Raw genomic sequence first — 25,285 nt, 5'->3', positions numbered from 1 at the left:
CAGTAGACGACAGCCGACAGCTTCGCTGCAGGAGTCAGGAATCTGTGTGGTTCTGCAGAAAAAGCTTCTACCACAATAGCACTGTAGCAACCCCGTCGTCTTCCCCACCATCACGTCATGGAAATCTGAGTGTGTGTGTGTGTGTGTGTGTTTCGGTTTGAGAGAACAAAGGGGGGGGTGAATGTGGTTAGAGCAAATCCTTATCACCACAGCTCAACGCACATACACACTCCCTGCAGCTTTGCATTTTGACAGCGTTCTCATACCCATTTGCTTTCAACTTTCTCCATTCATGCGATGTGGTAACAGGCGTCTTTTGATGGTGAACTCTAACATTTAGAAATCACTTTCTGTTGCATTCTTCCTCCCTCTCTCCCTCTCTCTCTCTCTCTCTCTCTAAGTATGGCCTAGCGCCTTTCCTTGCGGTTAAACGTGGTGACTCATATCATATTCTGGTAATGATCATGGGATCCTGTTAACTGCTTTGATGCTGCGCTCGGTGGTACACAAGTCTGCTTTTAAGTATAACACTTCACTAAGCACAGTACGTCACTGCTGTTTGCATATTAGACAGATGAAATATGTTTGGTGCAGACCACGAGTGTGGTGTACACGAGGTGGACAAAAAAACATGTGGGTTAAATATTACTTTGTGGTGCTTATAATACTGAAGGACACTGTCAACTCCATGAGGCTGTTTTTTTTTTAATTGAATTCTCTTAATTTAAGTAGCTAATTAATATTAATAGTACTAAATATAAAAAAAAATAACACTTCTAAAGTATATTAATTATTTCAGGCATAAAGTTGAGTGGTATTCCCTACTCTAATAATTAAGTATTTATCAATATTCACTGATATTTGCGTTAACCTACACAAATATAAATTCCTTCTGGTATTGATAGCATTCTTAGGCTCTGCTTTAGCCATGGAGCTAAAAGAGCCTGGGGATGATTAGCTTAGCTTAGCATAAATACTGTTAGCAGAGGCAAATGGCTAGCCTGACTAAAAAAAAGTTCAGACACTAATTTAGACACTAATTTTTCCCCCTTTTAATTGGCACAACAGCAGACTGGGTTCTTATTTATTTAGAAAACAGAATTTAAGAAAATTTCCATCATGGATTTGTGCTGTTTTGCACATTCTCATTCATTTATAGATGCACCTAGGCTGACACTAATACTTTTCTGTTGTTCATTAGGACCATGCATTATGTCGCCCTGTTCATTGACCTCACTGTGAGTGATGCATCTTCACTGAAGCCTGCTGACATTTACCATCCACACTTTATTCACAGATAACTCTCTCTGACTGTTCCTAGGAGGAAAAAGAAGTGCATTCGCTACCTTCAAGGAGGAGGCTGCCCCAGCCCAACTTCTTCAGATTTAAGTGCTATAGACTCTCCCCCCTCCTCCTCCCCCGCCCGTCACCCTCTCTACCAGCAGCAGCGCCAGCGCCCCCCCTCCCCGGGCTGCTCCCCACCACCCACCTCCCCGTCGACACGCCTCCCCTTGTCTCCGCCGACGCACACACGCTCGCACACTCGCTTGCCCCTGGAGCAGTCCGCTGGCAAGCGCGGCGACCTCCGGCAGCCCGCGACCAAACACGCCCACACACACCTGGAACTGTCCGGCAAGCAGACGCACAGCTCGACGGCGGTGCTGTCCGCTGCCAAGGCCGCAGGACTTTCTCTTAAAGTGCTAACGGAGACTCAGTGATCACTCCAGTCCGCTCACACCCCTGACCCTGCTTCCTCCAGAGCTCAGAGGCTGGCTTCTCCAAAGCCAAGTAGATCATTAACAGGTTAATAAGACTTGGTCCTTCTCAAAGCCTCCTTCGCGTGCTCAGTTCTTTAATCGTGCATTCAGGAAATCCGTGTCAACCCGAAAGACTGGAAATGACAGATAACCCCGTCATATTTACCAGATACTGGGACATATACAGCATGATCTAAACCAGTGAAAAGCCACTGCAGCAGGTGAACTGTGTGGACACGTTTGTAATCAGACGAGTGTCCCCGGTTCATATTTACCATTAGAAGTAGCTGTTTAAGATGCAAAAAGAATCCATTTATTAGATGTGCAAAAAGAGATATATACACAACTGTTTACCAGTTGTCCATCATGTGTTCATCACAGTTCATGCTGTAAAATTGGTTACCATTAATTTGGTTATCCCAGCTTTGTATTTTGTGGTTGTATGAGAACAACTTCTCGGTAATGAACTTGGAAATTTAGTTGATTTGGAAGTTGACCAAAATCAACTGAATGCACCAGAGTATTTACCCATGAGGCTAAACTGTGCCATTTGGAAGAGAAGGCAAAGACTAAGTCTGGAGGGTCCAGCCCCTGAATTGGCTGAATTTGTGACTGAAACCCGGCCAGCTCCAGACCACACAGTTCCAGTTATACGGAGGCAGACCTGCACTGAAGGCATAATTAATCCGGAGCCTAAAACAAAGGTTCTTTGGCTCCATCTGCTGCAGTTAAACAATGCTAAAGTGATTAGTTTTACCTTGAGGATGGCTCTGCCTCTAAGAAACCATTTTACAAATAACTCATTAGCCCCTTGGTGCTTTTTCGGTCTGTTTGTTGTTTTTGTTGTCTTGTCTTTTGTCCTGTTTGTTTTACAGCTGACCCTGTGCTTTGACCTCCATGACAATCATCGTTTTGCAAATGAGCTCTTAATCCAATGAACCACATCAACACAGACCTTAAAAATGCCAGATCTACTGTGCGGAGAGAAGATGTGCAGTAAGAGCTAATTTCAACGGGAGGGGGTTGTTGCAGAAAACTCACAGTGTTGTTACATACACGTTTTCCTCCACATGCAGGGGTCCACAATAACAAAGGAGATGCCACCACCTCTTTCTCTTTTACATATCATCACAACAGATACCGCTTTGACATATTACCCATCACTGTTACTGAGACCAAACCAATAACCCATGAGAGGGGAGCAGAGACCAACACCCAGCCAGCCTGACCAGCAGAACCTCAGCTTTGAAGAGGGACAGATTTGCTTTTATAGCAGCCGTTTTGTTACCATCTGACTTCTGTTTCATTACATTTCCAAACATTTTTATAAATAACTGTGCAGCTCCTTTGACAGAACTAAATTGATTTACAGCAACTATAGAAAAAAAAAGAGTCTCAGAATTATACATGAGAGAATTCCCACTTTAAGTTACATTATCTTTTTTAGGCACTTTCAGGCTGTCAGTCTCTTGCTTTATCAACTCTTGCAGTTTTTGTTGTTATCTCCTAATTTGGGGGTATTTTGTATAAATCTCATGATTTTTTTTTAAAGGTCAGATGTTTGTGCTGATGGGGAAACCCTTGACAAAAGATGAGGTTTTTTTTTTTTTGGATATTTTCCTTTGACTGAACATTTTGCAGCTCCATAAACTAATCTGAGACCAAATGGGTACTATTATATTGCATTGTGTTGTAAAGTTTTATAAATGTTGGAATTCCCTATTATAATTAAACTTTTATATGTTTTTATGTAAAAAAGAAAAAAAGAAAAAAGAAATAACTTTAAAAAAAAAAAAAAAAAAAACCTTTTTGTTCCACCGTTTCTTAAAGCAATACATTTTGTGTTTGTCCTCTTGTGCAGAATTTTACTTTTGGTCAAGTGTTACTGCAGCAGCGTTCAAATGATATCTTATGTTCTCAAACGTGCATGTTCCAACTTTAATGTAACAAGAAGACATTTTGACTAAATTTTCTGTTCTGCTTGCAGCTTCAGACTCTGCTTCCAACTCTGTGGACAAACTGTGGGCTGAGCTTTTGTACAGCAAAACCGTTTCCCTCCAGCAGAGAGAGCTCTTGTGCTAGAAATAGCTTGTTTTAACTTGAGGGCGTTCATGTCAGTAGGGGGAACGCCTCAATCATGTCTTTGTATTTTTTATGCTTCGAACGCCTCTGATGTATTACTTGTTTTTTTTTTGTTTCGTTTCGTTCTATGTATTAAAAGTGTTTTGAATATCTCGCCCATGTCTAGAATGATTATAGTGAAACGTTTAAGTTTAACGCCATGCCCCGGTACCTTTCAAAGCACAAATGACAGACACCAACCTTTTAATATGTTTTATTTACTCCTTCAGTATATGTTTGACCATCCCAAAAGCCAGCATTAGAGCTTATCTGAGAAGTTTCCTATTCAATACAATATGAATTAGGAATGAGTTACCGAACGCTGTGTGACCACACACAAGTACTTCAAGTCCAAAGGACATCACGCAGAAAAAAAACAAACCTTTTCACCTCAAACCTCACTTTTCCTTTAAAACAGCTCAGCCTCTCTTAACATGGTTTCACAGAACAAATGCATTTACAGGGCAAAAAATAATATTCACCCTTTCATTTCCATTGTCAAAAAAGCCATTTTATTTAATCAGTTAACCTAAAAGAAAACAAACGTCCAGTAAAAAAGACAACCATAGCAATTAATAATAGGGAAAATAAGAAAGGACTGTCTTCTAATCTTTATGGGTACAAAGCCATGAAACCATGAAACTATTTATTTTATGTGAATACACAACATGAGTGTGTGGAAACAGAAAAGAGATTCTTAAATTAATAACACCACACAGGCAAGTTAAAATGATCATGCTGTCGGTATACAGAAATTGAGGAAAGGGGACGAGGGGGGGTGGGGGGGGGGGCGCGTGTGATCCTAAATATACTAAATGTAAATATTAACAATTATGAACAACGCCAGTGCAACCAGTTAGCAGGGACAATCCTTTTCAGTGTGGTAGTGTTGGCAGGATTTTCCGCTTTACTTCTCTTCACACCACTGGTTCTCTTTGCGTACCTGTGGACGAGAATAGCAACAAACAGGCTGAGTTTCCGAAACGATGCGTAAGAAAGGTGAACTGTCAAAGCTCTTATTCCTCATACAGGTAATCTAAAATTTCAGCAGTTCAATTTCAATGAATAACTTTAAATGGTACAAAGGTAAGCAGTAAACTGCCATAGGTAAATAAATAAATAAAATTCAAAGTGTCACCAAAAACATGAAAATCGTGTACATTTCATAAAAAAAGGTTTTTTCAGGGATTAAGAAAATGCTAACTTATAGTTTTCCTGCAGCAATGGAAGTAATTCAAATGAAGCCTTGAAAGTTGATGCAAAAAAAAAATCCTACAGGTGACCCAACTTGTGTTGATTGCCTACAAACCTGTGGTGCATTCAGCTGCTAGACGAGCCATTTTTTTTAGTTTAAGATTTAAGATTCCATGATTCCTTTTGTTCCTTTTTATCAAATCTTTTGTTTTCATTTCAGAGCACACTGGGATATTACACTATGTAAATTTTAGTAACAACAGTAAAAATGGAGGTGATCTAAAACCTTGACCAGTAGTCTAAATAAGATCTTTGTGTTTTGTTTTAACAGATGATGGATGGAATAACTACCTGGGCTTCCTCCTCCTCTGTGAAATCATTTTTGATGTTGAAAGTCTTCCTGATCTCCTCAGGGGTTTTGCCTTTGATCATGTTGGCCACCGTCTTGCAAGTGACATCTAACAGGCCTTTGATGTCCAAATAGTTGGCGGCCTAAACAGAAAAGACAACAGTGAGATGAAGAGGAGCAGAAGGGGGGTGGCACTGAGAGAAAGGCAGGAGAAAGTACTGAGTCACATCTTAGTATTTTGAGGAAAACAGTAACACATACAGGTTCATTAACAACCAACTAAGAACATGCACAGGCTGGTGTATCAGAGGTCAGTTAAAGTAGGTGCAGTTAAAGTATCCAGATCACATATTATAACCTAGTCTGAATGGCTGCGGCTTATCTCACATTACAAAACACAGCACAGCGGTTTATGACACTATGATAATGCTACAAAGTTATCATGATGTCAAACATTTTGTCCTTTGCCACGACAACCATGAGGTAAACAATACCAATACAGTTTTCATTTCATAAAGTAACATCCCAGGAATATGTGCTTGCATGTTTTTGAAAATTAAGCCACTTTTTAGCCAAACAAGCAGACAACAACATCTTAGCTGAAATCCAACAGGTCTGAAACATAACCTGAATGGACAAAGATTTAAAAACGTGCACACACTCTATACTTCCGAGTGTGGCTGAAATCAACTCGAGTGAGGGACACTGTGACTCGTGTTTCACTTCCTGGAAACCCACAGCTGTACCAGCACCTATTTCCCAATCTCTGCTTAGGTTACCTTTCACATGTTGTGCCTGGTTTACCTTCACATGTTGCCCACAGAAAATCCATTCAACTCCAAGATCACTTCCTGTTGCTTTTCACTTTAATGCAGTCTTTTCAAATCCCTGCCTCTGTCAACCAAACCACCTATTTTCCAGCTGTTGCTAAGCAACTTTGATATCTCTGTTAACAAAATGACAACTCTCAGTACAGTGCCACAGCAGTGAGTGAAATCAACAAACAACGGTAGACTGTAGAAAAAAAGAGATACTAAAGCTGAAGAGAATATCACAGTGAAGGTGTATCACAGTAAAAGTATTCGGTAATGGAATTGCAGAATAGCAAAAGGATTTCAGTGGAGTCAGTAAGGAATCCTTACTGACTTCCTTACACAATAACTCAAGGGGATAACTCGGGATTGGCATTTCATCTGATCTCATCTGTTTACAAATTGACACTGGGTACTCACATCCATTCTGGGGGAAAAAAAAGATTGTCCTTATAAATGTTAGCCATTAAATTATACGATATTGTTTTTTGGTTAAAGCTCAAATAAGGGTTGGGATTTGGCATGTAATGGGTGTGGCTAAGGTTAGTGTCAGCCTCTTGGGAAGGAATGTAGGTCAGTGTAATATAATATAAACTGTATTTACCAGAATAAGCTCAAACAAGGTGCCTTGGTCCACTTTGAGGAACTCCTGGTCCCACACAGGAATGTCATCTGTCCTCTTCTCCTTGTTCTCATCGTCCTCAGGAGGAGGGGGGTCATCTTTGTGATGAGTGCACCACTGAATCACCTGAAGGAAATACACACACAGAATTTTATTCAAGTTAACTCAATATGTATGTCATCCATCAGTTCTGCCTTTAAAGCTGCGCAAAAAGGTTTAAATACCACAAGAAAATTGTTGCTCCTTTCATGCAGTATCACAGTGCACCTTGTTTTGCCTGCTTGTTTTATTCTTTCAAGTTATAGAAATGTGTTAAATAACTCTATGCACGTTACAGTTAACTAACATAGGTTCAAGGTCTCAAAGTGGAATAAGAGCACAAGAATCTTAAAACCCTATTATTTAAATAACTGCAGATGTGGAGGACAAGCATGAACTTGTTGAAGAGACATAAAGAAACAGACCTTCACATCCTTCTGCTCTGACAAGTATGTTTACTTGGCTTATTGACAAGAACAATTTAGCAAGGGCAAAGAGGAATAAGTAGCATGTGCTTCAGTCAGTTGTTTGTCATAATAGCTGTGTGTGTGTGTGCATGTGTGTTTTGTACCTTCTTGAGGATGGCAGCATTCACATTAGGGAGAGGAACTGGGTCATCATCTCCTTCATCGTCCATTCCCAAATCTGTCAATGAATAAATGAATGCCATACATCAGTCTGCTATGTATCTACCAAAAGGAGCATTACTTTAAGTAAAATATAGCCCCTAAATTGGTCGTGCAATAGATTGGAAAGTTTGTGGTGATTTGAAAGTCATACCTTCTAACATGGTCTTGATGGTGACAGACTGTTTAGCTATCTCAACATCCACCTCGAAGATTTCCCCATCAGAACTCTGTAGTTTTATTGTAGGCATTATCTGTAGAACAGAATAAACAGAATGTTTAAACTTTGGTTAAGTAACACAAAACTCACATTAACAGACGACACTGATTCTACGTCTGGTTATTGCTAACGCTGCAGTTGGCTAATAATGACGTGATAAATAGTTGACAACTTATTATTATCCCGCCATAGACAGTTCACAAAATTAATAATCAAATAGCTACAGCAGTAGTGATACACTTGGTACATATGTTAACACGTTTTAAGGTTACCTATGCGGGCGTTGTTATTAGCAAGATCACCTCATCTGATGAGTGGCTTGTGTTCCAGCGATAGCGTTTCCGACAAGCTACCCAACGATACATTTAGCTTTTGGCACAGGCTAACCGAGAATAATGCTAACCACGTAGCTAGCTTAGTATTACGATAACTTTCATAACTGACAAGCAATCGACCCTCTTTGGTGTATAAAACACATACTACATCGCCCGCCTTGCGTATTCATCAAACACTAAGAATCCTCTAATGTTGATTAAATAGTGCGCTAACCAGGCAGCTAGCATTACCATGCACAATGCTAGCATCCTAGCTTAACGTTACGCTAGCGCCTTGCAACAGCGAGGCCTCTTAGCAACCACCTCCAAGCTCGTCAAATAAAGACGCAAACAAAATGTAAAAAAAAAAATGATCGATTTAACCTCAATCTCCACAGGTGAACACAATACAAAATGGCCCAATCAGGATTGCGAAGCCACGTACCGTAAACGTTTTAAGTCCAATCCAGAGGTGAAACTCCTCTGTAGTCAACAGTAGGGCCTGACAGACGCTGAGACACCGAACAGCGGCTGGAAGTCTCTGGATCAACCTGGTGAGCCTGCCGCCCGGAGGCTGACGATCGCTTTGTCAGACGCGAGAGAAAAAAAGGGGCGCGGGTGGCCGCATGAAGGCTGCCTTTCCTGTTTCTGTTTATCAAACCCCGTTTTCATTTTTTTTTCAAACCTCAACATCTGACTCACAAGTTTGTACAGAGATTTCAGCTTACTTCACTTAGCATTTTCATCTTGTAAGCCATTTGTACACGTTTCTGCATGACATTGGTAATTTTATAAAATTTTAAGTGTTTGCATGGGATGGTGTTTAATCATCTCTACAAACAGCATATTAACGGAAATTAATTTCCTTGATGCTCTTGTTGTTGATTTAGCGTATACAGCGACGTTGACTTACTTCAGTTATTTCTAAGTCCATTAATCAGTCTAGTGTTAATTACAATTCATGTTGTATCTGGGCCATTCAGGAAGTGATGGGAAATAGTAATCGAAAGTACTAACTGTTAACGCAGATTCATCAATGTATAAGCAGCATTTTACTGTTCTAGCTGATCGAGGTGGATCTAGTTTTAATTACTTCATATACACTTAGTTTAATCCAGTGGTTCATAAACGGTCGAAGATACATCTGAGGGGTCCTGAGACGATTAGTGGGGGAGGAAAGAAGAGAAAACAAAGTTATGATACACAAATCTGTTTTCAGGCTTTGGTCTTTAATCAAATCCTGGTTTTTTTTCCTTCTGAAATGTGGTGGATTGAAAGTGTAAACTGAAGATACTCAGGTGAAGTAAACTACAAATACCTGAAAATTCTACTTAAATACAGTACGTCTTTCCATCACTGTCTATGGGATACATTATAGACTTGTCATGTCAAGTTACAGTTATTTTTGGAAAATGTGCTTTAGGTCCATGTGCGTGATGACTGTGAACACTGTATTCTACCATGGAGTGGCGCTTTTTCATTCCATGGTAGAATACATGGAGTAGCTACCATGGAGTGGCGCTTTTTCTTTATTGCGCATTCTTTCGAGCTGATTCCATGGTGCTTTCAAGGGCTCCTCGAAATCTTACACTCCTAAGCTTTGACCGCAGAAATAGTTTAACCTATTTCAAACATGTTGCGTCACTGCTGCTTATTTTCATAAACAATATACCAAAATGTTAAATCGCCCCCCTCCCCATGGATGTTATTTTTGTTTTTGTGTCAAGCAGCAAAGCACTTTAACTGCTGCAGTGGGCAAATGCAAAAGATGCCCTTTTGCATTTGCACATTAGGTATATTGTATTTTATAGTGCATTGTGCAGGAAAACAGTCATATCGCCTGGACCAAAATAAAATGTTAACCATACTGATTCCACTTTAAGCTATCCCTGCTTTTGTGCTCACCTAAAAATGTATTTTGCCTTTTTTGGATTGTGTTTCACTCATATTTACAATACTACTTGTAGTGTCTATAAGCAACTGTTCCAAGGTAAAGATTACATAATCTTATAGTCTAGACTTAATAGTAATAGGGAATAAATACTAATAACTTAGTGTCAAAGTTCATAATTGTGTTCACACTGACACTCCCACATTACTGGCAAAACACAAGCTGGTGCTAAATGCTGCTGATGTAATGTCTTGATAAACAAACCTCTCTCGGCTGTCTAGTTGTGAGACCGTTCAGTTACCGTTACAGTGACACTTTCCAAGAGGCAGAAAACCATCAGTGTGCAAACCTCTTCAAAACACATCTTGAACTAACAATGTACCACTGCCAGCCAACCTGTAGTCCAGGTGGTCGACCTAGTCACTGGTTGGTGAACTGGTGGACTTCCAGCTGGTTAAATTGGACATTCATTACAGGTCACAGGGGCTTAACTCCAGTTGTCATCTCATTCAAGGCAAAGTTTTTCAATATGATGAAAAGAAAACAGCACATTTACATCAAGGAACCACCTTTGTCTTTATTATTCAAATGGTTTGGTTAATACAGACTCTGTAGTTCAGAGAGAGTCAGTGAGTTGATGTGGATGAACACTCCATCATCTGTCAATCATATACACCAAGCTGGGTAACTGCATAAGAAGGGTTTTGCTTAAAAGTTGCTTACACAGGACAAAGAAACCTTGTGTAAAACTCGCCTTATGGGGGCTTTATTTGTAATTTAAAAAAGAAAAAAAAACAAAATCAAAAAGAAAAAAAAAAACATCTGTAGTGTGAAATCTTTTTTCATCTTTTGACATATGTTACATTTCTTAAGATTTACAAAAGTGCAAACAGATCATGATCAGATCTCCTAAATATAGTAAGCCATGGCATGTGGGATTCAAACAGCCGCATTCGAAGTAGCAAATTTTTTTGTCTTGGACCTCGGTGCCATCGGTCAGCTACACAGGTACAGGATGAGGAATTTAAACATCACTGTTGTTTTTACATAGTGGGGGAGATTTTCAATACAAGTCCTCAGCAATGAATATTGTAATGATTATGGCACACACCTTTTGGTCCATCCATAGACACACAGACATTGTTTTCGCTAAATGCTTAAATAGGTCTTTGTGTGGATATACAATGTGCACTGCTGTAAGCCCCCCAGTCTCCCACCCTCCCCTTTCCTCATTCATGTTGTTATCGGTTGAAGGTCATATATCATGGCAATACTGGACTTGACTGTACAAGGGTCGCAGGTCAGACTTTACAGGAAGTAGTCTGGGGTGCGACGAGTGACATGTGGCTCCCCTCTGCGAGGCGCAGGATCGAACTGCAAGCTGGGTTAAAAGAGGGAATAGAAGGCAGAGAAAAACAAATCAGATTTGCTGACCAATTATTTCTGAGTCATATATATTCTAAGCACAATACTATGAGCACTGATATTAATATTTTTCACATAATTTAAGTTTAGCAAAGCCTGTAGCCCTATCTCCCGCGAAAACAACATTACAGTCATGCAGCGCTTCTGCGCTTTCTGAACTTTTAGAAGTCCACAGAATTACATGGACTAATTAACCTGTTTTTTTTTTATATACTTACAATGAGTATTTGAGGGTGTCGTCTAGTTCCATGATAGCTGCCTGGTTGCCACAGCGGTAGCAGTAGTTGGGAGCACTAAATATTGTCACCACATTCCTCTCATGGCACCAGTTGTAACCCTGGGGAAAGCAGATGCATTATTCACTGGAGATACATAATTCAGGACAAAAGGCTATTGTGATGCAAATCTAAACTGCACACGTGTTCTTGAACTCAGTATGAGAGAGCTAGATGGTGGTGTAACCGTTTTTTCTGTTGCAGAGGTGGTTGGTTCTTGAATGTAGCTGAGAAGTCTAAGTGCTGTAACACACACCTCCATAACCAGCTGGTGGGCACGGGACACCAGTGTGAGGCGGTTGGCGTGGTTGAAAGTCTCAGAAATGTCCTGACCGAAAGTGTAGCCAGCCCCTCGAGGAGAAATGCCCCAGCCACCGCGGTCATCAGGGTCTGACCACAGCAGGTCACACATGGGACCCTGCGGAGGGCGAGGAGGATAAGAAAAGGGGGAAGTTAGCAAGGAAAAGGCAAGGAAAGTCCTGCTATTAACTACCTGAACCGTCACCATCATGTTCTGAATACATAATATTGAATTATGGAGAAACGAGAATAACAACACATTAATTTCTTTGTGCTTTTTATGTATTGGTAATGATCAAGTTACTTTTATTGACAAACATTTGTTGATGACTAAGTCTCAGTGTTCTCTGTTAAATTCTTTGTCCTATTGTACTTCATTTTAATGTTCCTGGCCCTGAACCGTATAACTTTTGAAACATATAAGTTTGAGACATATAAGTATTATCTTTACCTCATGTGGCACTTCCTGTAAACGATCCAGTGCTCTAATGTGATCCAATGTATCTATGGACGGTGACAGGCCTCCATGAAGGCAGAAAATCTGAAAAGAGAAGAGGAAAATGTGAGCACTTCACTCTGACCATCAGCTTCTAAATCACACATTCTTCTCATCTAACCAATGCTTCTTAAACAAATAATGGCATATGTTTCGTCCCATGGAGAAACATTAAATTCTGTCTTAATATTAAGTCCTGTTCAGTCACTGCACAGTCCATATTTATATCTGGGAAACCAATCGACGTGTATTCTCACCTGAGAGTCTACCAAGGCAGTGAGGGGGAGGTAATCGAACAGGTCTGTGAAGTACTTCCAAACATTGGCGTTACCATATTTCCTTAGGCACTCATCATAGAAGCCATACACTTGTGTGATCTGTCTGCTCTCGTGGTTCCCTCTGAGGATTGTGATGCGCTCCCGGAAGCGTACCTGAAACACGAGAGGAGAACAGAGCGGCATGTTATTTTCTTTCCAACAACGCCCTATTAAATTTCAGTTTTGGAACAAGTCAAATGTGTGAGGACTTGTTAAATTATTACTAACCTTAAGTGCTACTAGTAAAGTGACGGTTTCTACGGAGTAGTACCCTCTGTCCACATAGTCTCCCATAAACAAATAGTTTGTGTCTGGAGATTTCCCTCCAATCTTGAATAGCTCCATAAGGTCATGGAACTGGCCGTGCACATCGCCACACACTGTCACGGGACATCTCACCTCCTGGACGTTTGACTCTTTGGTCAGGATCTCTTTTGCCTAAAGAACACATACACACACATTTAACTGTGGTTCATGGATTAAGAATGGAAAAGAAAAAAATACCAAGTTAAATGCGAAAAACAAAAAACTGCAGATCAAACAAACAAACCCAAAAGAGGAGGCTTAAAACATCCCAAAAATCAGCATTGTCCATTATATGAAACATAGTGTCCATTTTATATTACCCTCCTGTAATCCCACAACACTGATGTATATCTAGACATCAAGTAATTATGTTATCAATAACCTGATATTTACTTGTATGGTATTTTCCCCAATTTATGTTATGTGTGCTGCTGTACTTTGTTGTGCTCATTCAAATGCAGGAAAATCCATGTGATCCTGCACTGTAATCACATGCTCTATACACTGTAATTTTCTATCTCGTTCTTTGTTCTCCGTCTTTATTTCTGGAACACACAATTTCCTGCCAACCTCCCTGCACAATTTCCACATCAGCCTCCAGTGGGGTCTACATTAAGATGCTGCACAGTGATTACATGACAACCTCCAACCTCACCACCACAATCTCTCCAAGGAAATAAGCCCCTATCCAACATATATGTGTGTGTATGTGTATGTGTATTTATATATATGTATATATATGTATATATGTGTATATATTTGTATGTGTGTGTGTGTGTGTGTATATATATAGTTTCCTGGGGGCCTGTCTTGCAGCACATGGAAAGACAGCTCTGGTAGCAACATTTTCTAAAAATCGATTAGTGTGATGCTCCAAAAGCCAAGGACAGGGTGGAGAGTGGGCGCTGGTGTTTATGGATAAAACACTTGGTTTACTCTGAATATTACTTTAAGAGGACTCAGCTACAGCTATGAGGGCTTTGGCAACACAGTCAGTCAAAAAAAACAGATCTGAACTAAAACTAAAGGCATGACTCAGTATGTGGCCTACAGCTAGTGTTTTTTTAGAGGAAACACTTTGTTTCTGTTGTCTGCTGATTCAGTGCAAATGAGAGAAGTCACACACTGATGAAACACTCAAAATATGTAGAGGATTTTCTTTTGCAGATCAGCTGATGCAGGACAAAAGAAAGCTTACAAGGGATCATTTGGCTTTGTTTAAAGAATAAACTGTGTGAGTAGTAACAGATTCTCCTGATTTTATGTAAGGAGTTGTAAGCTTATGGACATTTTAATAGTGTGCATTTCAATGTCATTTAAAAAGGAAAGCAAAGGTTTTGTGAATAATTTTCAATATTTAGGTGCCTAATGATTATGCAGCCTTTACCAGTACTGATTAAAACTAAACTAAAAATAGGGGAAAGCTTTAAAAAGTACTAATGCTAAATCTGTAGACCCACAACAAGGCCTATTCCTGGAATCAGTCTAGCTTGGCAGGCTGGTCCGACTAAGGGGGTCGGTCAGCTGGATGAGCTCTTTTAAGAAGCTTGGGAGCAAACAAAGCTCAGCCAGAGAGAAAAATGCTCTGAGCTGAATGACCACCAGACACATCTGACGTGCTGAGCCACATGAGAGAAGAAAGAGAGGCAGAGTGACATAGGGAAATGCAGAGGACAGGGAGGGGGTTCATAAACACACAAGCTTTTTTTATATTCCAGCCATTTTTGAGCAGTTACTGATGTGTGATTCTAGAGAAAAGGTCACTGTCCATCTGCAGTACAATTAAACGCAGGGGCTGTTGTGGTATGTGTGTTTAATACGATTTTATCACATAATAGACTCTTTGAAATAAAGTGCTGATTTGGTTTGGGCATGCATGTGCCTCCTTCCATGTAAATGCCTGGAGTTTTGTTGGTAGAACATTTTTAGCAGCCCCCATAGTCTCACAGTGATCCCTTTAAAATGAAACAAACACACACACACAAATGTGACCAGGGTGAGAGAAAGAGAGAATTGACATTGACAGAGTGCTGAAGTTGGCCTGTCACCGCAGCAGATGGGACAGAGAGCGACAGACCCACAGTGACTAGGACAGGACTGCAGTGCTGCACAATGCTGACCTATATTACCCACACATACATACACACCCTCCACGTGCCCATACCACCATGTGGCAGGAGGCTTTTCAGTGACTGGGCTATGGATGACAGATTGACCAGGGCTTCGAACTCTAAAGCAACTGAGTCGCTAAGCCAGAGAGAATATTCTACATGCCTGTATTAAAGTGGAGCAGCCCCTTTCCTCCCTTCCTGTGGGGAAATAAATAAATAAATATGGGCACAGCAAAACGAACAAACAAATCTGCATTTTAAGTAGGCCATGTGACGCTCGAGTCACCATTCTAAACCTTCAGCTTCCTTCATTAGGTATTGGGTAGAACTGAGCAATAAACAAAAGTAGAGATATGCAATCAAATACAATATACTTAAGTGCTATCTTGTCCACCCCTAATTCATTAGGACATCATATAAAAGTTGCTTTGCCAGTGCATGACACAGTATATGGCCTGCAGCTCCGTAACCTTACACTAACTGTATGAGTAATATGTTCAATGACGCATCAGATATCACCTCTGTGTCCTAAATTGGCTCAACTGATTATAACTTGTTTAATGTGCACTTTGTGTAAGGCCAGCACACTGACAACTTGGTCTGACAACAGATCCTAGTTATAGTTTCTCACTCTATGCTGAGCTGAACCAGTAACAAGTAGACATCTTCAAAATCACCTGCACCTCGTTTAAAACAAAATCTTGCAAATAGCCATCACACAGTTTCATTTTGTGATCTTGTAGCTAAACAACTGACAGAAAACAGAAAACAAGATTAAGTTCCATTGGATCAAATATTACATAAAAATGGAGGAAAGAGACTAATACAATGTGACCTGCTGCTTCTGGCACCAGGGCAACTTATTAGTAACTCACAATTTAAGCTCGGATTTGGCGATAACTTTAAAACTTAGCGTGTGAAAGAGCCATGTATTCATGAGACGGCAGGTCACACCTCATAGTACTGATGCCAGTTCAGTGGTGAATGAATAAGATGACGGCAGAGGTTACGCAAGCACCTCGCCCAAAGATGAAATACCACAGTGAGGCTTGCAAAGAGTGAACCTCGGCCCAGATTACGGCTATGCCCGGAGACATCAGACGCCACACAGTCAACAAACTGCTTAGCCGAGTGCTGAGAACTACAGTCAGCATTTTCCCGGCTGCCGCAATATAATCCCATTAAAGCGAGTTAAACACAGCCAAAGGTTCTCCTGGAGACAACTTAGGGCAAATTAAGCTTGACAACTAGGCAAAACTACAACCACAAACAAACGATGACCTCAGTCAAGATGTTTATGGTAGTTAAAGGTTAAGCATCTTCCTGACAACAGCACTATAATCAATGTGGAAATCAGCACCACAAGCAGCTAAATGATTGCTAATTGTGCCTGTGTTGGCAGCTTTTCTGCTGAGATGCCTTTAACAGCCTTTTATCAGTGTCACACATTTTGACTCATGTTCACGAGGACCACTGGATTGTTGCATGGTTTCATCTGTGTTTTTGATATCCATTTTTAGTGTTGTCATGATACTATTATTGTGATGCTGTAGGACAACAAACCATCATTTGGAACACTCCTTGTGACTGACTCATTTTTTTCCTGAGTAAAACACTGACATCAGTTAGCAAACAAAAAGTTTAATTTCCTGCCCTTTGAACACAGACAAAGGTCATACAAAAGACTTCACTTTCAGGAAGTGGGTCAACTACATGACCAAATTATTACATCATTCTGACACACTTGATGATATCATGAAATTTATGATTACATCACAAATCCCTCAGCATTCATAAGCAAATTTCATACTTATGTTTCTGTACCATTTCTGCCTTTTGTAAATCTTTCTTTGGTGTAACGCTGTTTGTAATCTCCTCTAAAAGAGGATTTATCTAACACAAGCCTGAATGGTTAGTAAATGGTGGCTCATAAGGGTATCAAATGAGCAAAGACATAAACAACATGGGGCTTGAACTTTAAAAGACAGAAACAATGTCTGGATGGTTATATAACTCTCAAAAGGTTTATTTTTGAACAGCGGAACAGGTCACGAAGAGGATATGTCTCTGACTGAAGCACATGTTATGCATTTAATTAAATTTACTCTATGTAATTGACAGGGACCTAAAACCAATTTCCAGTGAACAGAGCACTGACTGCAATCACTCAATTTGAACCTGCCAACTACATTAAACACTATCAACTGATCAAACAGATGACATCAGCAGTCTGTAAACAAACAATATTTGCTAAACACATCTAGAGCCTTGGGGTGGGGTGAGGGGAGGGTGCTGCAATGCTGAAAACTGAAAAACATTAATGGATTCTAATAAACAGCATAAAGCCTATAATTTTTCCCTTGTCCCTGTGCACCGGGCACCAGACAGAAACCCTGGTATGTTCTGCCTTCCCTGAGATAGCTGGAAAGCTAAAATGAAAAGACTAAGGACAGATTGCACAGTACATCTCATTCCTCCACACCCCCATACATCCCATAACAGAGACAGCAGCTCGGTGAGTCACAATGAACAGTGTTATCCTGAGTCACACACTCTGATCCCCTTAGCAACAAAGGCTTTGATAGTGTTAGTGATGCAACTCAAAATCAATCATATCCTCTGCTATTTTTAAATCAGGGAGGAGGTTGTGTAGGTACATTCTGCTGAATATATTAACAGAATTCATGGGGTGGGGGGGTGGGGTGGATGGGTAAATGCAGGTAGACAGTAGTTTGGAGCAGCTGAGCTCAAATGAGCTGCGACAATGATACAGCCCCAGGGTGAGGAAACTGTGCAGCTTTCCTTTTTCCTCTCAGCTACTTTTATGGCATCTTTGCTGCATTAGGGAGGAAGCAGTGGAAAGCAAGAGGAAAGAGGAACACAGCGTTATTTGTGTAGCTTGTTTGTTGTGGCCGTTTTTCATCCTATTTATAACTAATAACTGTTCACAGAGCCCACCAGTCGATCTGCTTTTTTGATCGTTCAAGACAGATGCACGCAGAGCAAAATACATGCTGACAGCTTAGCTAGTGTAACTTATTGAGCTGACACAGGACTGCCACAGCATGGACCTCCACTACCACCTCCTTGCTCCATGGAGAGCATCCATGTCCCATTTTGGGATCTCAAACCAACAGGGATGAATAATGCAGTTTAAACTTCTGGAACTGACCATATCAGAGCTCAGCAAAAAGGAAAAAAAAAGGAAAAAACATGCTAGGATTAACAAGCCACTTGAGAATAGTGTGCCGTTAACCTTCAGCGAACAGCGCTCCAAACATGGTAGTGGGTCTAGTTTTTGTGTCCTTTTAAGAGCAGGATGGCATACAGCTGCAGTACAGAATGAAAAACCAATATGACAAACGGCAATAAAAAAAAGAAAGATCCGTCCAAATTTAGTCTCTGTTACCAGGGTTAAAATTAAGAGCACTGAAAGAAAACCAGAATAGCAGACAACTAAACCACCACAAACTGATGACAGGTTTTGTTGTCAGTCACTGAATTTCTCCAGCAGAGGAAGCCTAAAAAAATCACGAATTAAGGCAGCAGCAATATATAGTGCACGTTGGTAAAGTGGTGTAGGACCTTCCAGAAAACAAATCATCAGATAAAGAGATTTTGTTTCTACAAAGTGTCACTTCCTTGTATTTGTCTCCATGTCAACCAAATGTCCTAAAACATGAAGAAGTAAACCAGAAATAAAAGCAGAGCAGATGTTTAATGAGGGGTCAGAGGTGAGATTTACCACTCACATGACGTATATTTGACCAATTAAGTCTGGTGCTTTATAGCCTAGTAAACACAACAACTTCACTGCATATTGGCTTGGGAAAGAAATGAGAAGCTAGATGAAGGACAGGGGTCAGAGGTTAACTGCAACAATCTTGTCTAGAAATGCAAAGTAATCATACATAACACATAAATAGTTAGTGAACCGTAATAAACCACCTTTATCTCAGTTCACCCACAGTTTAAATGTACAGTAAAAGTTTACCTGCCTTTTATTAGCTTCATTTCACTGCACATTACAAAAGGATATAGTTTTTTAGGTTTTTTTTTTTCACTTCTTTGATGCTAACATCCACCTACATCTTTGCTTTTCAACCAGGAACCTACTCACATACAGACAACATGAAACATAATGCACGGTAATAAGAAAGCAGTCAGTCACACTACACTTAAAACTTCAGTGTGGAGTTTTACTGCCGCATCTAGCTGAAAGAGATGCTACAAGTCACAGTGACAGTCTGAATGAGGTGGGCTGTAAATGTGGAATGTGACTTGAATTCACAGTATGGCTGACCCTGTCTGGCTGATAAACCCTCACTAACCGACAAACGTTTGCTTGTAATTCAGAATTTCCAGTCATTTCCAGCAGGCAAGTCTCCTTAAGAGACGAGGCTACACGTTGATAATGAATGTCAAATATACGCACGGCGCAGTGAAATGTACACTATAGACGCCATTTTAAGAATGTCTGGAAGGCGGCGGTAAGGAGAGAGAGAAGACGTTGACAGTTACGCGGTAGAGAGGGTGAATTTTTGAAAAAATATATATTACCTTTTCACATAGTGTTTTCACTTGTCCCTCCGACAGCTGCTTGCATTCGTTGAGCTGCTCGATCCACTGATCAAGTTCTTTCGTAAACGCCTTTTCGTCCATTTCTGTGTATTTTCGGGGTCGCAGTAGTTCTGTTTGCCAAAACGTCAGCTGACTTCGGTTAAGAGACGACTCCCTTGAGTGATCTTATCTCTTCCAGAGTTTACAAAACGGCCACTCAAAGTGCTAATTGCTGTCTTATTAGAAGACGCATGGACCTCTGGCTGCCAGATCGCTATGATTTGACTGAACTGAAACTGAGGAGAGGGAGGGAGAGACGTCAGCTGGTGATCCACCCTAGAAACGAGTCTGTGTCGAACTACAACGCAAGAAAACACCTGCACTTCCTGTTCTGACCTTCTAAATAAAAGAACCTTAGCTGACCAACTACTGGTAAGTGTGGTACAAGGCCCCGAAAGCAATGCATAAACAGCCTGTAAATGTTATGCTTTGAAATGAATGATAATGGTATCTGATATGGTTGCTAACGTTTTCAGACAGGATAGCAAACTGTAAAACAGATAGAAAGTTTGTAATGTGTTCATTTATGTCTTGAGGGCTGATCATCAAAAAAGAAACAAAAAACACTAAAAAATGCAGATACTGCCCTCTGCCTTTCAGTAATTTTCAGAGAATGGTCAGAGAAACTGCTGTCGACCAACAACATATGAATTTTTTTGTACCACAACCGTTTTAGTGTTATTTAGGCTTAAAATTCTTACATAAATCAGGGCGTGGTTACGTTGAGTGACGACCCCATAGACGGGCACTGGCAGTTAGCTCTTTGCTAAAGCATCCGCTGGGCTAGGCGGCTACCTCCAGCGGTTAACAGGAGCTGCAGTGTCCGTGTTTGTTTGCCAATGTTCGGATAGGTTTTTGTGACAATATGGCTTGTTGGAGTGTAGACTGTATTAACCGACCGTCGAAGGAGCCTGTGCTGCAGTTTTTTCGGTAAGTAAATTTCTCACTATTTTACCTGGATGTCTGCACTAATTAGCATGTATTAGCATATTTAGCCGCTGGCTTATGACTTGATTGCCGATTTATGGTCGCTGCTGATACAGATAGAGGACCGGAGCAGCTAATGTTAGGAACGCTGTTGCGGTGTGTTCAGTGCTCTCAGAGTCCGTTTATTGTGGGAATACTAGGCTACACGTTTATTTCGTTTAATTTTTCTGTTTAAAAAGTCCGACATTGCATGGACAGAGCAGCTCAGTCAGTCAGTAGCGGTGTGCTACTGTAAGTGGATAGTGGGTGGAGGCAGCAGTGAAAGCCGGTAAATATTAAATATTGAACATTTTAACATATTATTTTATTATAATTATCGTTATTTTTATTGTCATTAATAATATTGGCGATAACAACAATAATAATGTTTTTAACGTTTTAATATATTTTATCAATATAAAATAATAATGATTGTTTCACAGTTAAATAATAGGCTAGAAATAAATTTCCCCCCACAACTCCACCAAACCCTGCAGCTCCACCTAAAACCTCTCTATTGGAAACAGTCATGTTTAAAACACAGCAGCAACATTATGATCTCTGTTGTATGCTGTGTGTTGCGGTTACACGGGGTCGAGCTAGTCGGGTCAGACTCGGGACTGTCGTGTGGGGGATGTAACTGCGTGTAGCGGCCGCTTAGCTTGTTAGCCTAGCCTAGCTCGGTTGCTCCGAGTTAAGTGGCCGGGTTCTCGGCCGGCTGACCCGTAGAGTAACCGCCTCCTCGTGAAATATGGAAAGTATGCTCCCACTAAAATCCAAGATGGCGCAGCTCAAATGCCCATGGTTTGGTCACAAAATCGACTCCCCGAAACCAATGGGTGACGTCACGGGTGCTACGTCCATGTCTTATACAGTCTATGGTACTGCACTGTAATCTTGACTGCACTGATTAAAACAATAACGCCATTCATCGTACATCCGGTTTGACTCCTGTTGATTGTGTCTAGCTTGACGCAGCACCAGAGCGCCGCCCGACACAAATAGCAATGGGAGACCAATGACGGCAACTCTGTCATTGGTTCAGAGCGCTGCTTCCTCTGCAGTTTTATTGGCTCATCGTTTAATAGAGAAGTTAACAACACACACCAGAGAGACTACATCATCGCCCCCTGAAAGCATGTTGTGAATTTTATGGTGTGGCCATGATGTCACTGTTTTACATGTAGCCCACATTAGGTAAACAAAATAAAAGTAATACGCCTCTCAACACAGTTTATCATTTCTTTTGTGGTCTTTTCTTGCCAGCCTATTTATTGAGCATGAGCAGCATCAGTCAGTATAGGTCATAATGAGTTTTTTCTCTGTCCTGCAGACTTCCATTGTTGTCCAAACACTATTAAAAACACTCCAGTGAGCCACATAGTTGCACTGGGTGACATTTTCCCTCATTACGATCAACTGCTGTAAACTGCTGCTGTAAATACTCACTTACTAACAAACATCACTGACTCAAAATGTTACTCGGATTAAAATCTTTCATCAGATTATTCCAGTTTGAAATGTTTGATTATATCAGAGCATCAGTGACTCATTGGATTTCCTTTTGTGACAATGACCCTTCAACAGCCAAAAGCAGACTCATTTTGACCTCTTCCTCTTATCAAACATATAAACTCCAAGGCTGATCGTTCCTTGAATAAAAAGCAGCTTTCAATGGAGAGCTGTGGGTGTGCTTAAGAAACACACCGCAGTTAAACTGGCAATACAACACACCAAAATAATTTTAGTAGGACGTTCAGTGATATCAGATTTGAAACAGAGCTTTGGATAGCACACACACACAATCAAATATTAATTTCACCTATGGGGGAATGTAACACATTTAAACTTTTTTAGTCAGCTGTTCGTCTTTATCTTTCCAGTGTGAATGTGTTATTTTTCCAGTCTCAGACTGTGATTCAGTGAGAGGTTTTTCTTTTTTTTTTTTAATCAACCTCCTCCAGGGGGAAATAAAAATACTGACACAATAATTTCCTTTCGTCTCGACTCCATAATGCCAACAGGATACACATGTCTGAAGCTGCAAAGGGAGTATCACAGGTACAGTACGTTCTCTGAAGAAAATGTTTTTCAAAACAGTTTCAGTTTTTCATTACAGCTGGAAACAGGTTGCCTGGCCCAGGAAGGCACTACTCATATAACCCCTCATAAAACCGCAAATTATCTTTTTTATATTTTTGTACTGATTAAACAAACAAGATATAACATGTTTATCACTGAGCTTCTCCTGTTTCCAGTTTTTGGCTGTAGCTTTGTGTTTAACAGACAAACATGAGAGTGGTTTTGATCATCTATTCTGACTCTGGGCAAGAAGGCAAACAAGTGATGTTCCTAAAATGTCAAACACCACGATGGCAACTTCCTAAAAATCCATCTGCACTTACAGTAATGTGTTCACAACACATACTTACAATTTTACTTCCCCTGCACTATAAAGACTTCACAACACCACAGTTTTCATTTCAGCAAAATACTGAGATTTACCCGAACTGCCTCTTTTACAGCAAAAACTGAAAGAAATCTGCAAGGACCTGTTCACATTTTAACAATTTTAAGCCAAACACATCAAACATTATTGTAGAATTTCAGCTCTGACCATCCAGTCTGCAGTTAAAATACAGTATAACATTATTCTTTGTGTTAGCAACAGACCACCATGGGTTAATGGGAGTGACCTGTGCCAGAGACTTGTCAGGGAAGCTGTAAGCAGAAGCTGACAAAGGCCACAGGTGTCACTATAGATTGAATAACAATACACCACCCAGGAAAGTAAGAATACATCCATTTAGCTTCAGTTTCTTTACTGTGTATGTACTTCTTTGTGACTCTGTGTATGTGTGCGTGCATGAAATGCTGACACAAACCCAGCTAAGATCAATTTCTGGGTCCATTTTGCCCATCGCTCAAAATGCAAACCTCAGTCTCTGTCACAAAAAGACACCACACATCAAACAAAAGCAGTGATCAAAGGCTGAATCTGCCCTTCCTTTCAGGGCCGCTCTCTGACGCACTGAGACACGAACGAATATCACGTTAATTAATAATCATTGTATCTTAAATGAAACTTGTTAGGTTCCTTTGTAAACACGATGAAACACAAGGCAAGATGAAAGGGGGTGATGTGATAGAGGCAATGGGTGATATTGCTCAAATTAAACGGGGGTGGGGGGGGCCCTTTGTGTTAATGATCCACTGCTGGCACACAACCGTAGGCAGATAGGTTACTTTGAAAGAGAAGAGAATACTGACTACTTACAGCAAAGAGCTCAGATCTTCATTTACAACCACCAAGCATTAGGTCAAGAGTACCATTACATTCAAACCAGATTTGTTATAACTAAAATTTTCTTGAAGTTTACAGGTATCTTCTCTATAATTGATCACCTCTCACTCTTCAATCATTGGGGGGGGGGTTCGGGGTTCAAAGTGAAAACATAACCCAGTACTTCAGTTCAGCTCTATTATAGAAGAAATAAAATCTATTTCTCTTCTTTTTATTCTCCCTTCAGCAGTCAAACAGTTCCACTGTGTGTGTGTGTGTGTGTGTGTGTGTGTGTGTGTGTGTGTGTGTGTGTGTGTGTGTGTGTGTGTGTGTGTGCGCGTGCTGTAATGACACATCTCTCAAGAAGTTCTTTATTAAAAAACTGATTAACATATGCCGAGCAGAACCAGATGCTGCTGCACTGTGGGTTTTTATGTTTTTCCTGACAAACAAACCATCGAATCAGCCACATTTTCGAGAGCGCTCTCCTCATGATTGGAAATCTCTGTTTGCAGCGTCACGGTGAAAACAAGCAACCATTTTCTGCTTTACACAGACTTGAAACAAACAGCGGCCAGTATCTCCCTCTCGATCATAATTATCAGTTTCAATTTCAGATCGTTATTTTGATTATCTGCATCTTTATTCATGCTTGAGTTCTTTTTTTTCATCTGGATCATGCTATTTTCAACGTTATACTCCTCGGCCCTCTGACTCATGATAAGCCTCTACTTCATCAAGTTTCATGTCTCTTAAACAGTGACCCTGTAGCCTATTTTAAGATCATGATAAGCATTCTCCGGATCGTTGTTTTCCACATTAACATTTCATCGATCGCTTTGGAAACAAGCTCATCCAGCCTGTCTGATTGTTGTAGCCCTGGCTTCCCCGACCAGGAGACTGGGCAGTTTTCCAAGTTGGCACACCCCAGCAGCTCATTCCCCCTACTCATGTGACCGACCTGCCTTTATTTAGTTTAATCCCTATTGTGTTTTTGCTTATTTATCTTTATCTTGTATTTTACCCCATTAAAATCCTAGTTATCTGTGTCTTTATACATCCCCTCGTGTATCCTGTCTTGATGCCTTATGCGCAGCACTTTGAATTGTCTTGTTGAAAGGTGCTACACAAATAAACCTGATTATATTGCCGTAAAACTTTCTCCTGTGAGAAAATTTTTGTTATTCTGAATTTAATTTGAAGATGCATCTGGAATGCAGTCTTTTTAGATTATTTACTGC

The 25,285-nt window shown here is 40.5% G+C and overlaps 3 protein-coding genes across 6 annotated transcripts in view; 1 reads left to right on the top strand and 2 right to left on the bottom strand.

Annotated features, from left to right (window-relative positions):
- The window catches only part of tcf7 (transcription factor 7), a 71,837-nt gene extending 68,682 nt beyond the window's left edge, over positions 1-3,155 (top strand). For 2 of the 4 annotated variants that reach the window (XM_041052367.1, XM_041052366.1), the window contains one exon: positions 1,322-1,526. In XM_041052367.1, the coding sequence (XP_040908301.1) occupies positions 1,322-1,389 (68 nt within the window). In that variant the 3' untranslated portion in view covers positions 1,390-1,526. Of the gene's footprint in view, positions 1-1,297 lie in introns of all 4 variants that reach the window. The other 2 variants (XM_041052369.1, XM_041052368.1) reach the window with 2 other exon arrangements.
- Positions 3,156-4,076: 921 nt separating this feature from the next.
- On the bottom strand, positions 4,077-8,656 carry skp1 (S-phase kinase-associated protein 1). The gene is made up of 6 exons (XM_041052370.1): positions 8,500-8,656; positions 7,675-7,774; positions 7,466-7,539; positions 6,838-6,981; positions 5,424-5,564; positions 4,077-4,821 (listed from the first exon to the last, which is right to left on the bottom strand). The coding sequence occupies exons 2-6, from the start codon at positions 7,769-7,771 to the stop codon at positions 4,786-4,788; spliced, it is 492 nt and encodes a 163-aa protein (XP_040908304.1). The 5' UTR covers positions 7,772-7,774; positions 8,500-8,656; the 3' UTR covers positions 4,077-4,785.
- Positions 8,657-10,502: 1,846 nt separating this feature from the next.
- Positions 10,503-20,070, bottom strand: ppp2cab (protein phosphatase 2 catalytic subunit alpha b). The gene is made up of 7 exons (XM_041051829.1): positions 19,736-20,070; positions 12,987-13,196; positions 12,699-12,872; positions 12,397-12,486; positions 11,902-12,063; positions 11,589-11,707; positions 10,503-11,326 (listed from the first exon to the last, which is right to left on the bottom strand). Exons 1-7 carry the CDS (start codon positions 19,835-19,837, stop codon positions 11,254-11,256), a joined length of 930 nt encoding a protein of 309 aa, XP_040907763.1. The 5' UTR covers positions 19,838-20,070; the 3' UTR covers positions 10,503-11,253.
- Positions 20,071-25,285: the final 5,215 nt, after the last annotated feature.

The sequence above is a fragment of the Toxotes jaculatrix genome, chromosome 12 (genome assembly GCF_017976425.1).
Source record: "Toxotes jaculatrix isolate fToxJac2 chromosome 12, fToxJac2.pri, whole genome shotgun sequence".
Lineage (NCBI taxonomy): Eukaryota > Metazoa > Chordata > Actinopteri > Toxotidae > Toxotes > Toxotes jaculatrix.
Note: the sequence above shows the minus strand (reverse complement) of the source record. Positions and strands in the feature narration are given on the sequence as shown.

What these genes read in the sequence shown, in the direction of transcription:
- skp1 (XM_041052370.1), bottom strand. Translation starts at nt 7,771, where the DNA reads ATGCCTACAATAAAACTACAGAGTTCTGATGGGGAAATCTTCGAGGTG. An exon ending in CCTTGTTTGAGCTTATTCTG is followed by an intron (nt 5,565 to 6,837) that starts GTAAATACAGTT and finishes TTTTCTGTTTAG; the next exon opens with GCCGCCAACTATTTGGACAT. An exon ending in CAGAGGAGGAGGAAGCCCAG is followed by an intron (nt 4,822 to 5,423) that starts GTAGTTATTCCA and finishes TCTCGTCCACAG; the next exon opens with GTACGCAAAGAGAACCAGTG.
- ppp2cab (XM_041051829.1), bottom strand. Translation starts at nt 19,837, where the DNA reads ATGGACGAAAAGGCGTTTACGAAAGAACTTGATCAGTGGATCGAGCAG. An exon ending in CTGCCTTGGTAGACTCTCAG is followed by an intron (nt 12,487 to 12,698) that starts GTGAGAATACAC and finishes TTCTCTTTTCAG; the next exon opens with ATTTTCTGCCTTCATGGAGG. An exon ending in CCCACCAGCTGGTTATGGAG is followed by an intron (nt 11,708 to 11,901) that starts GTGTGTGTTACA and finishes TGCTTTCCCCAG; the next exon opens with GGTTACAACTGGTGCCATGA.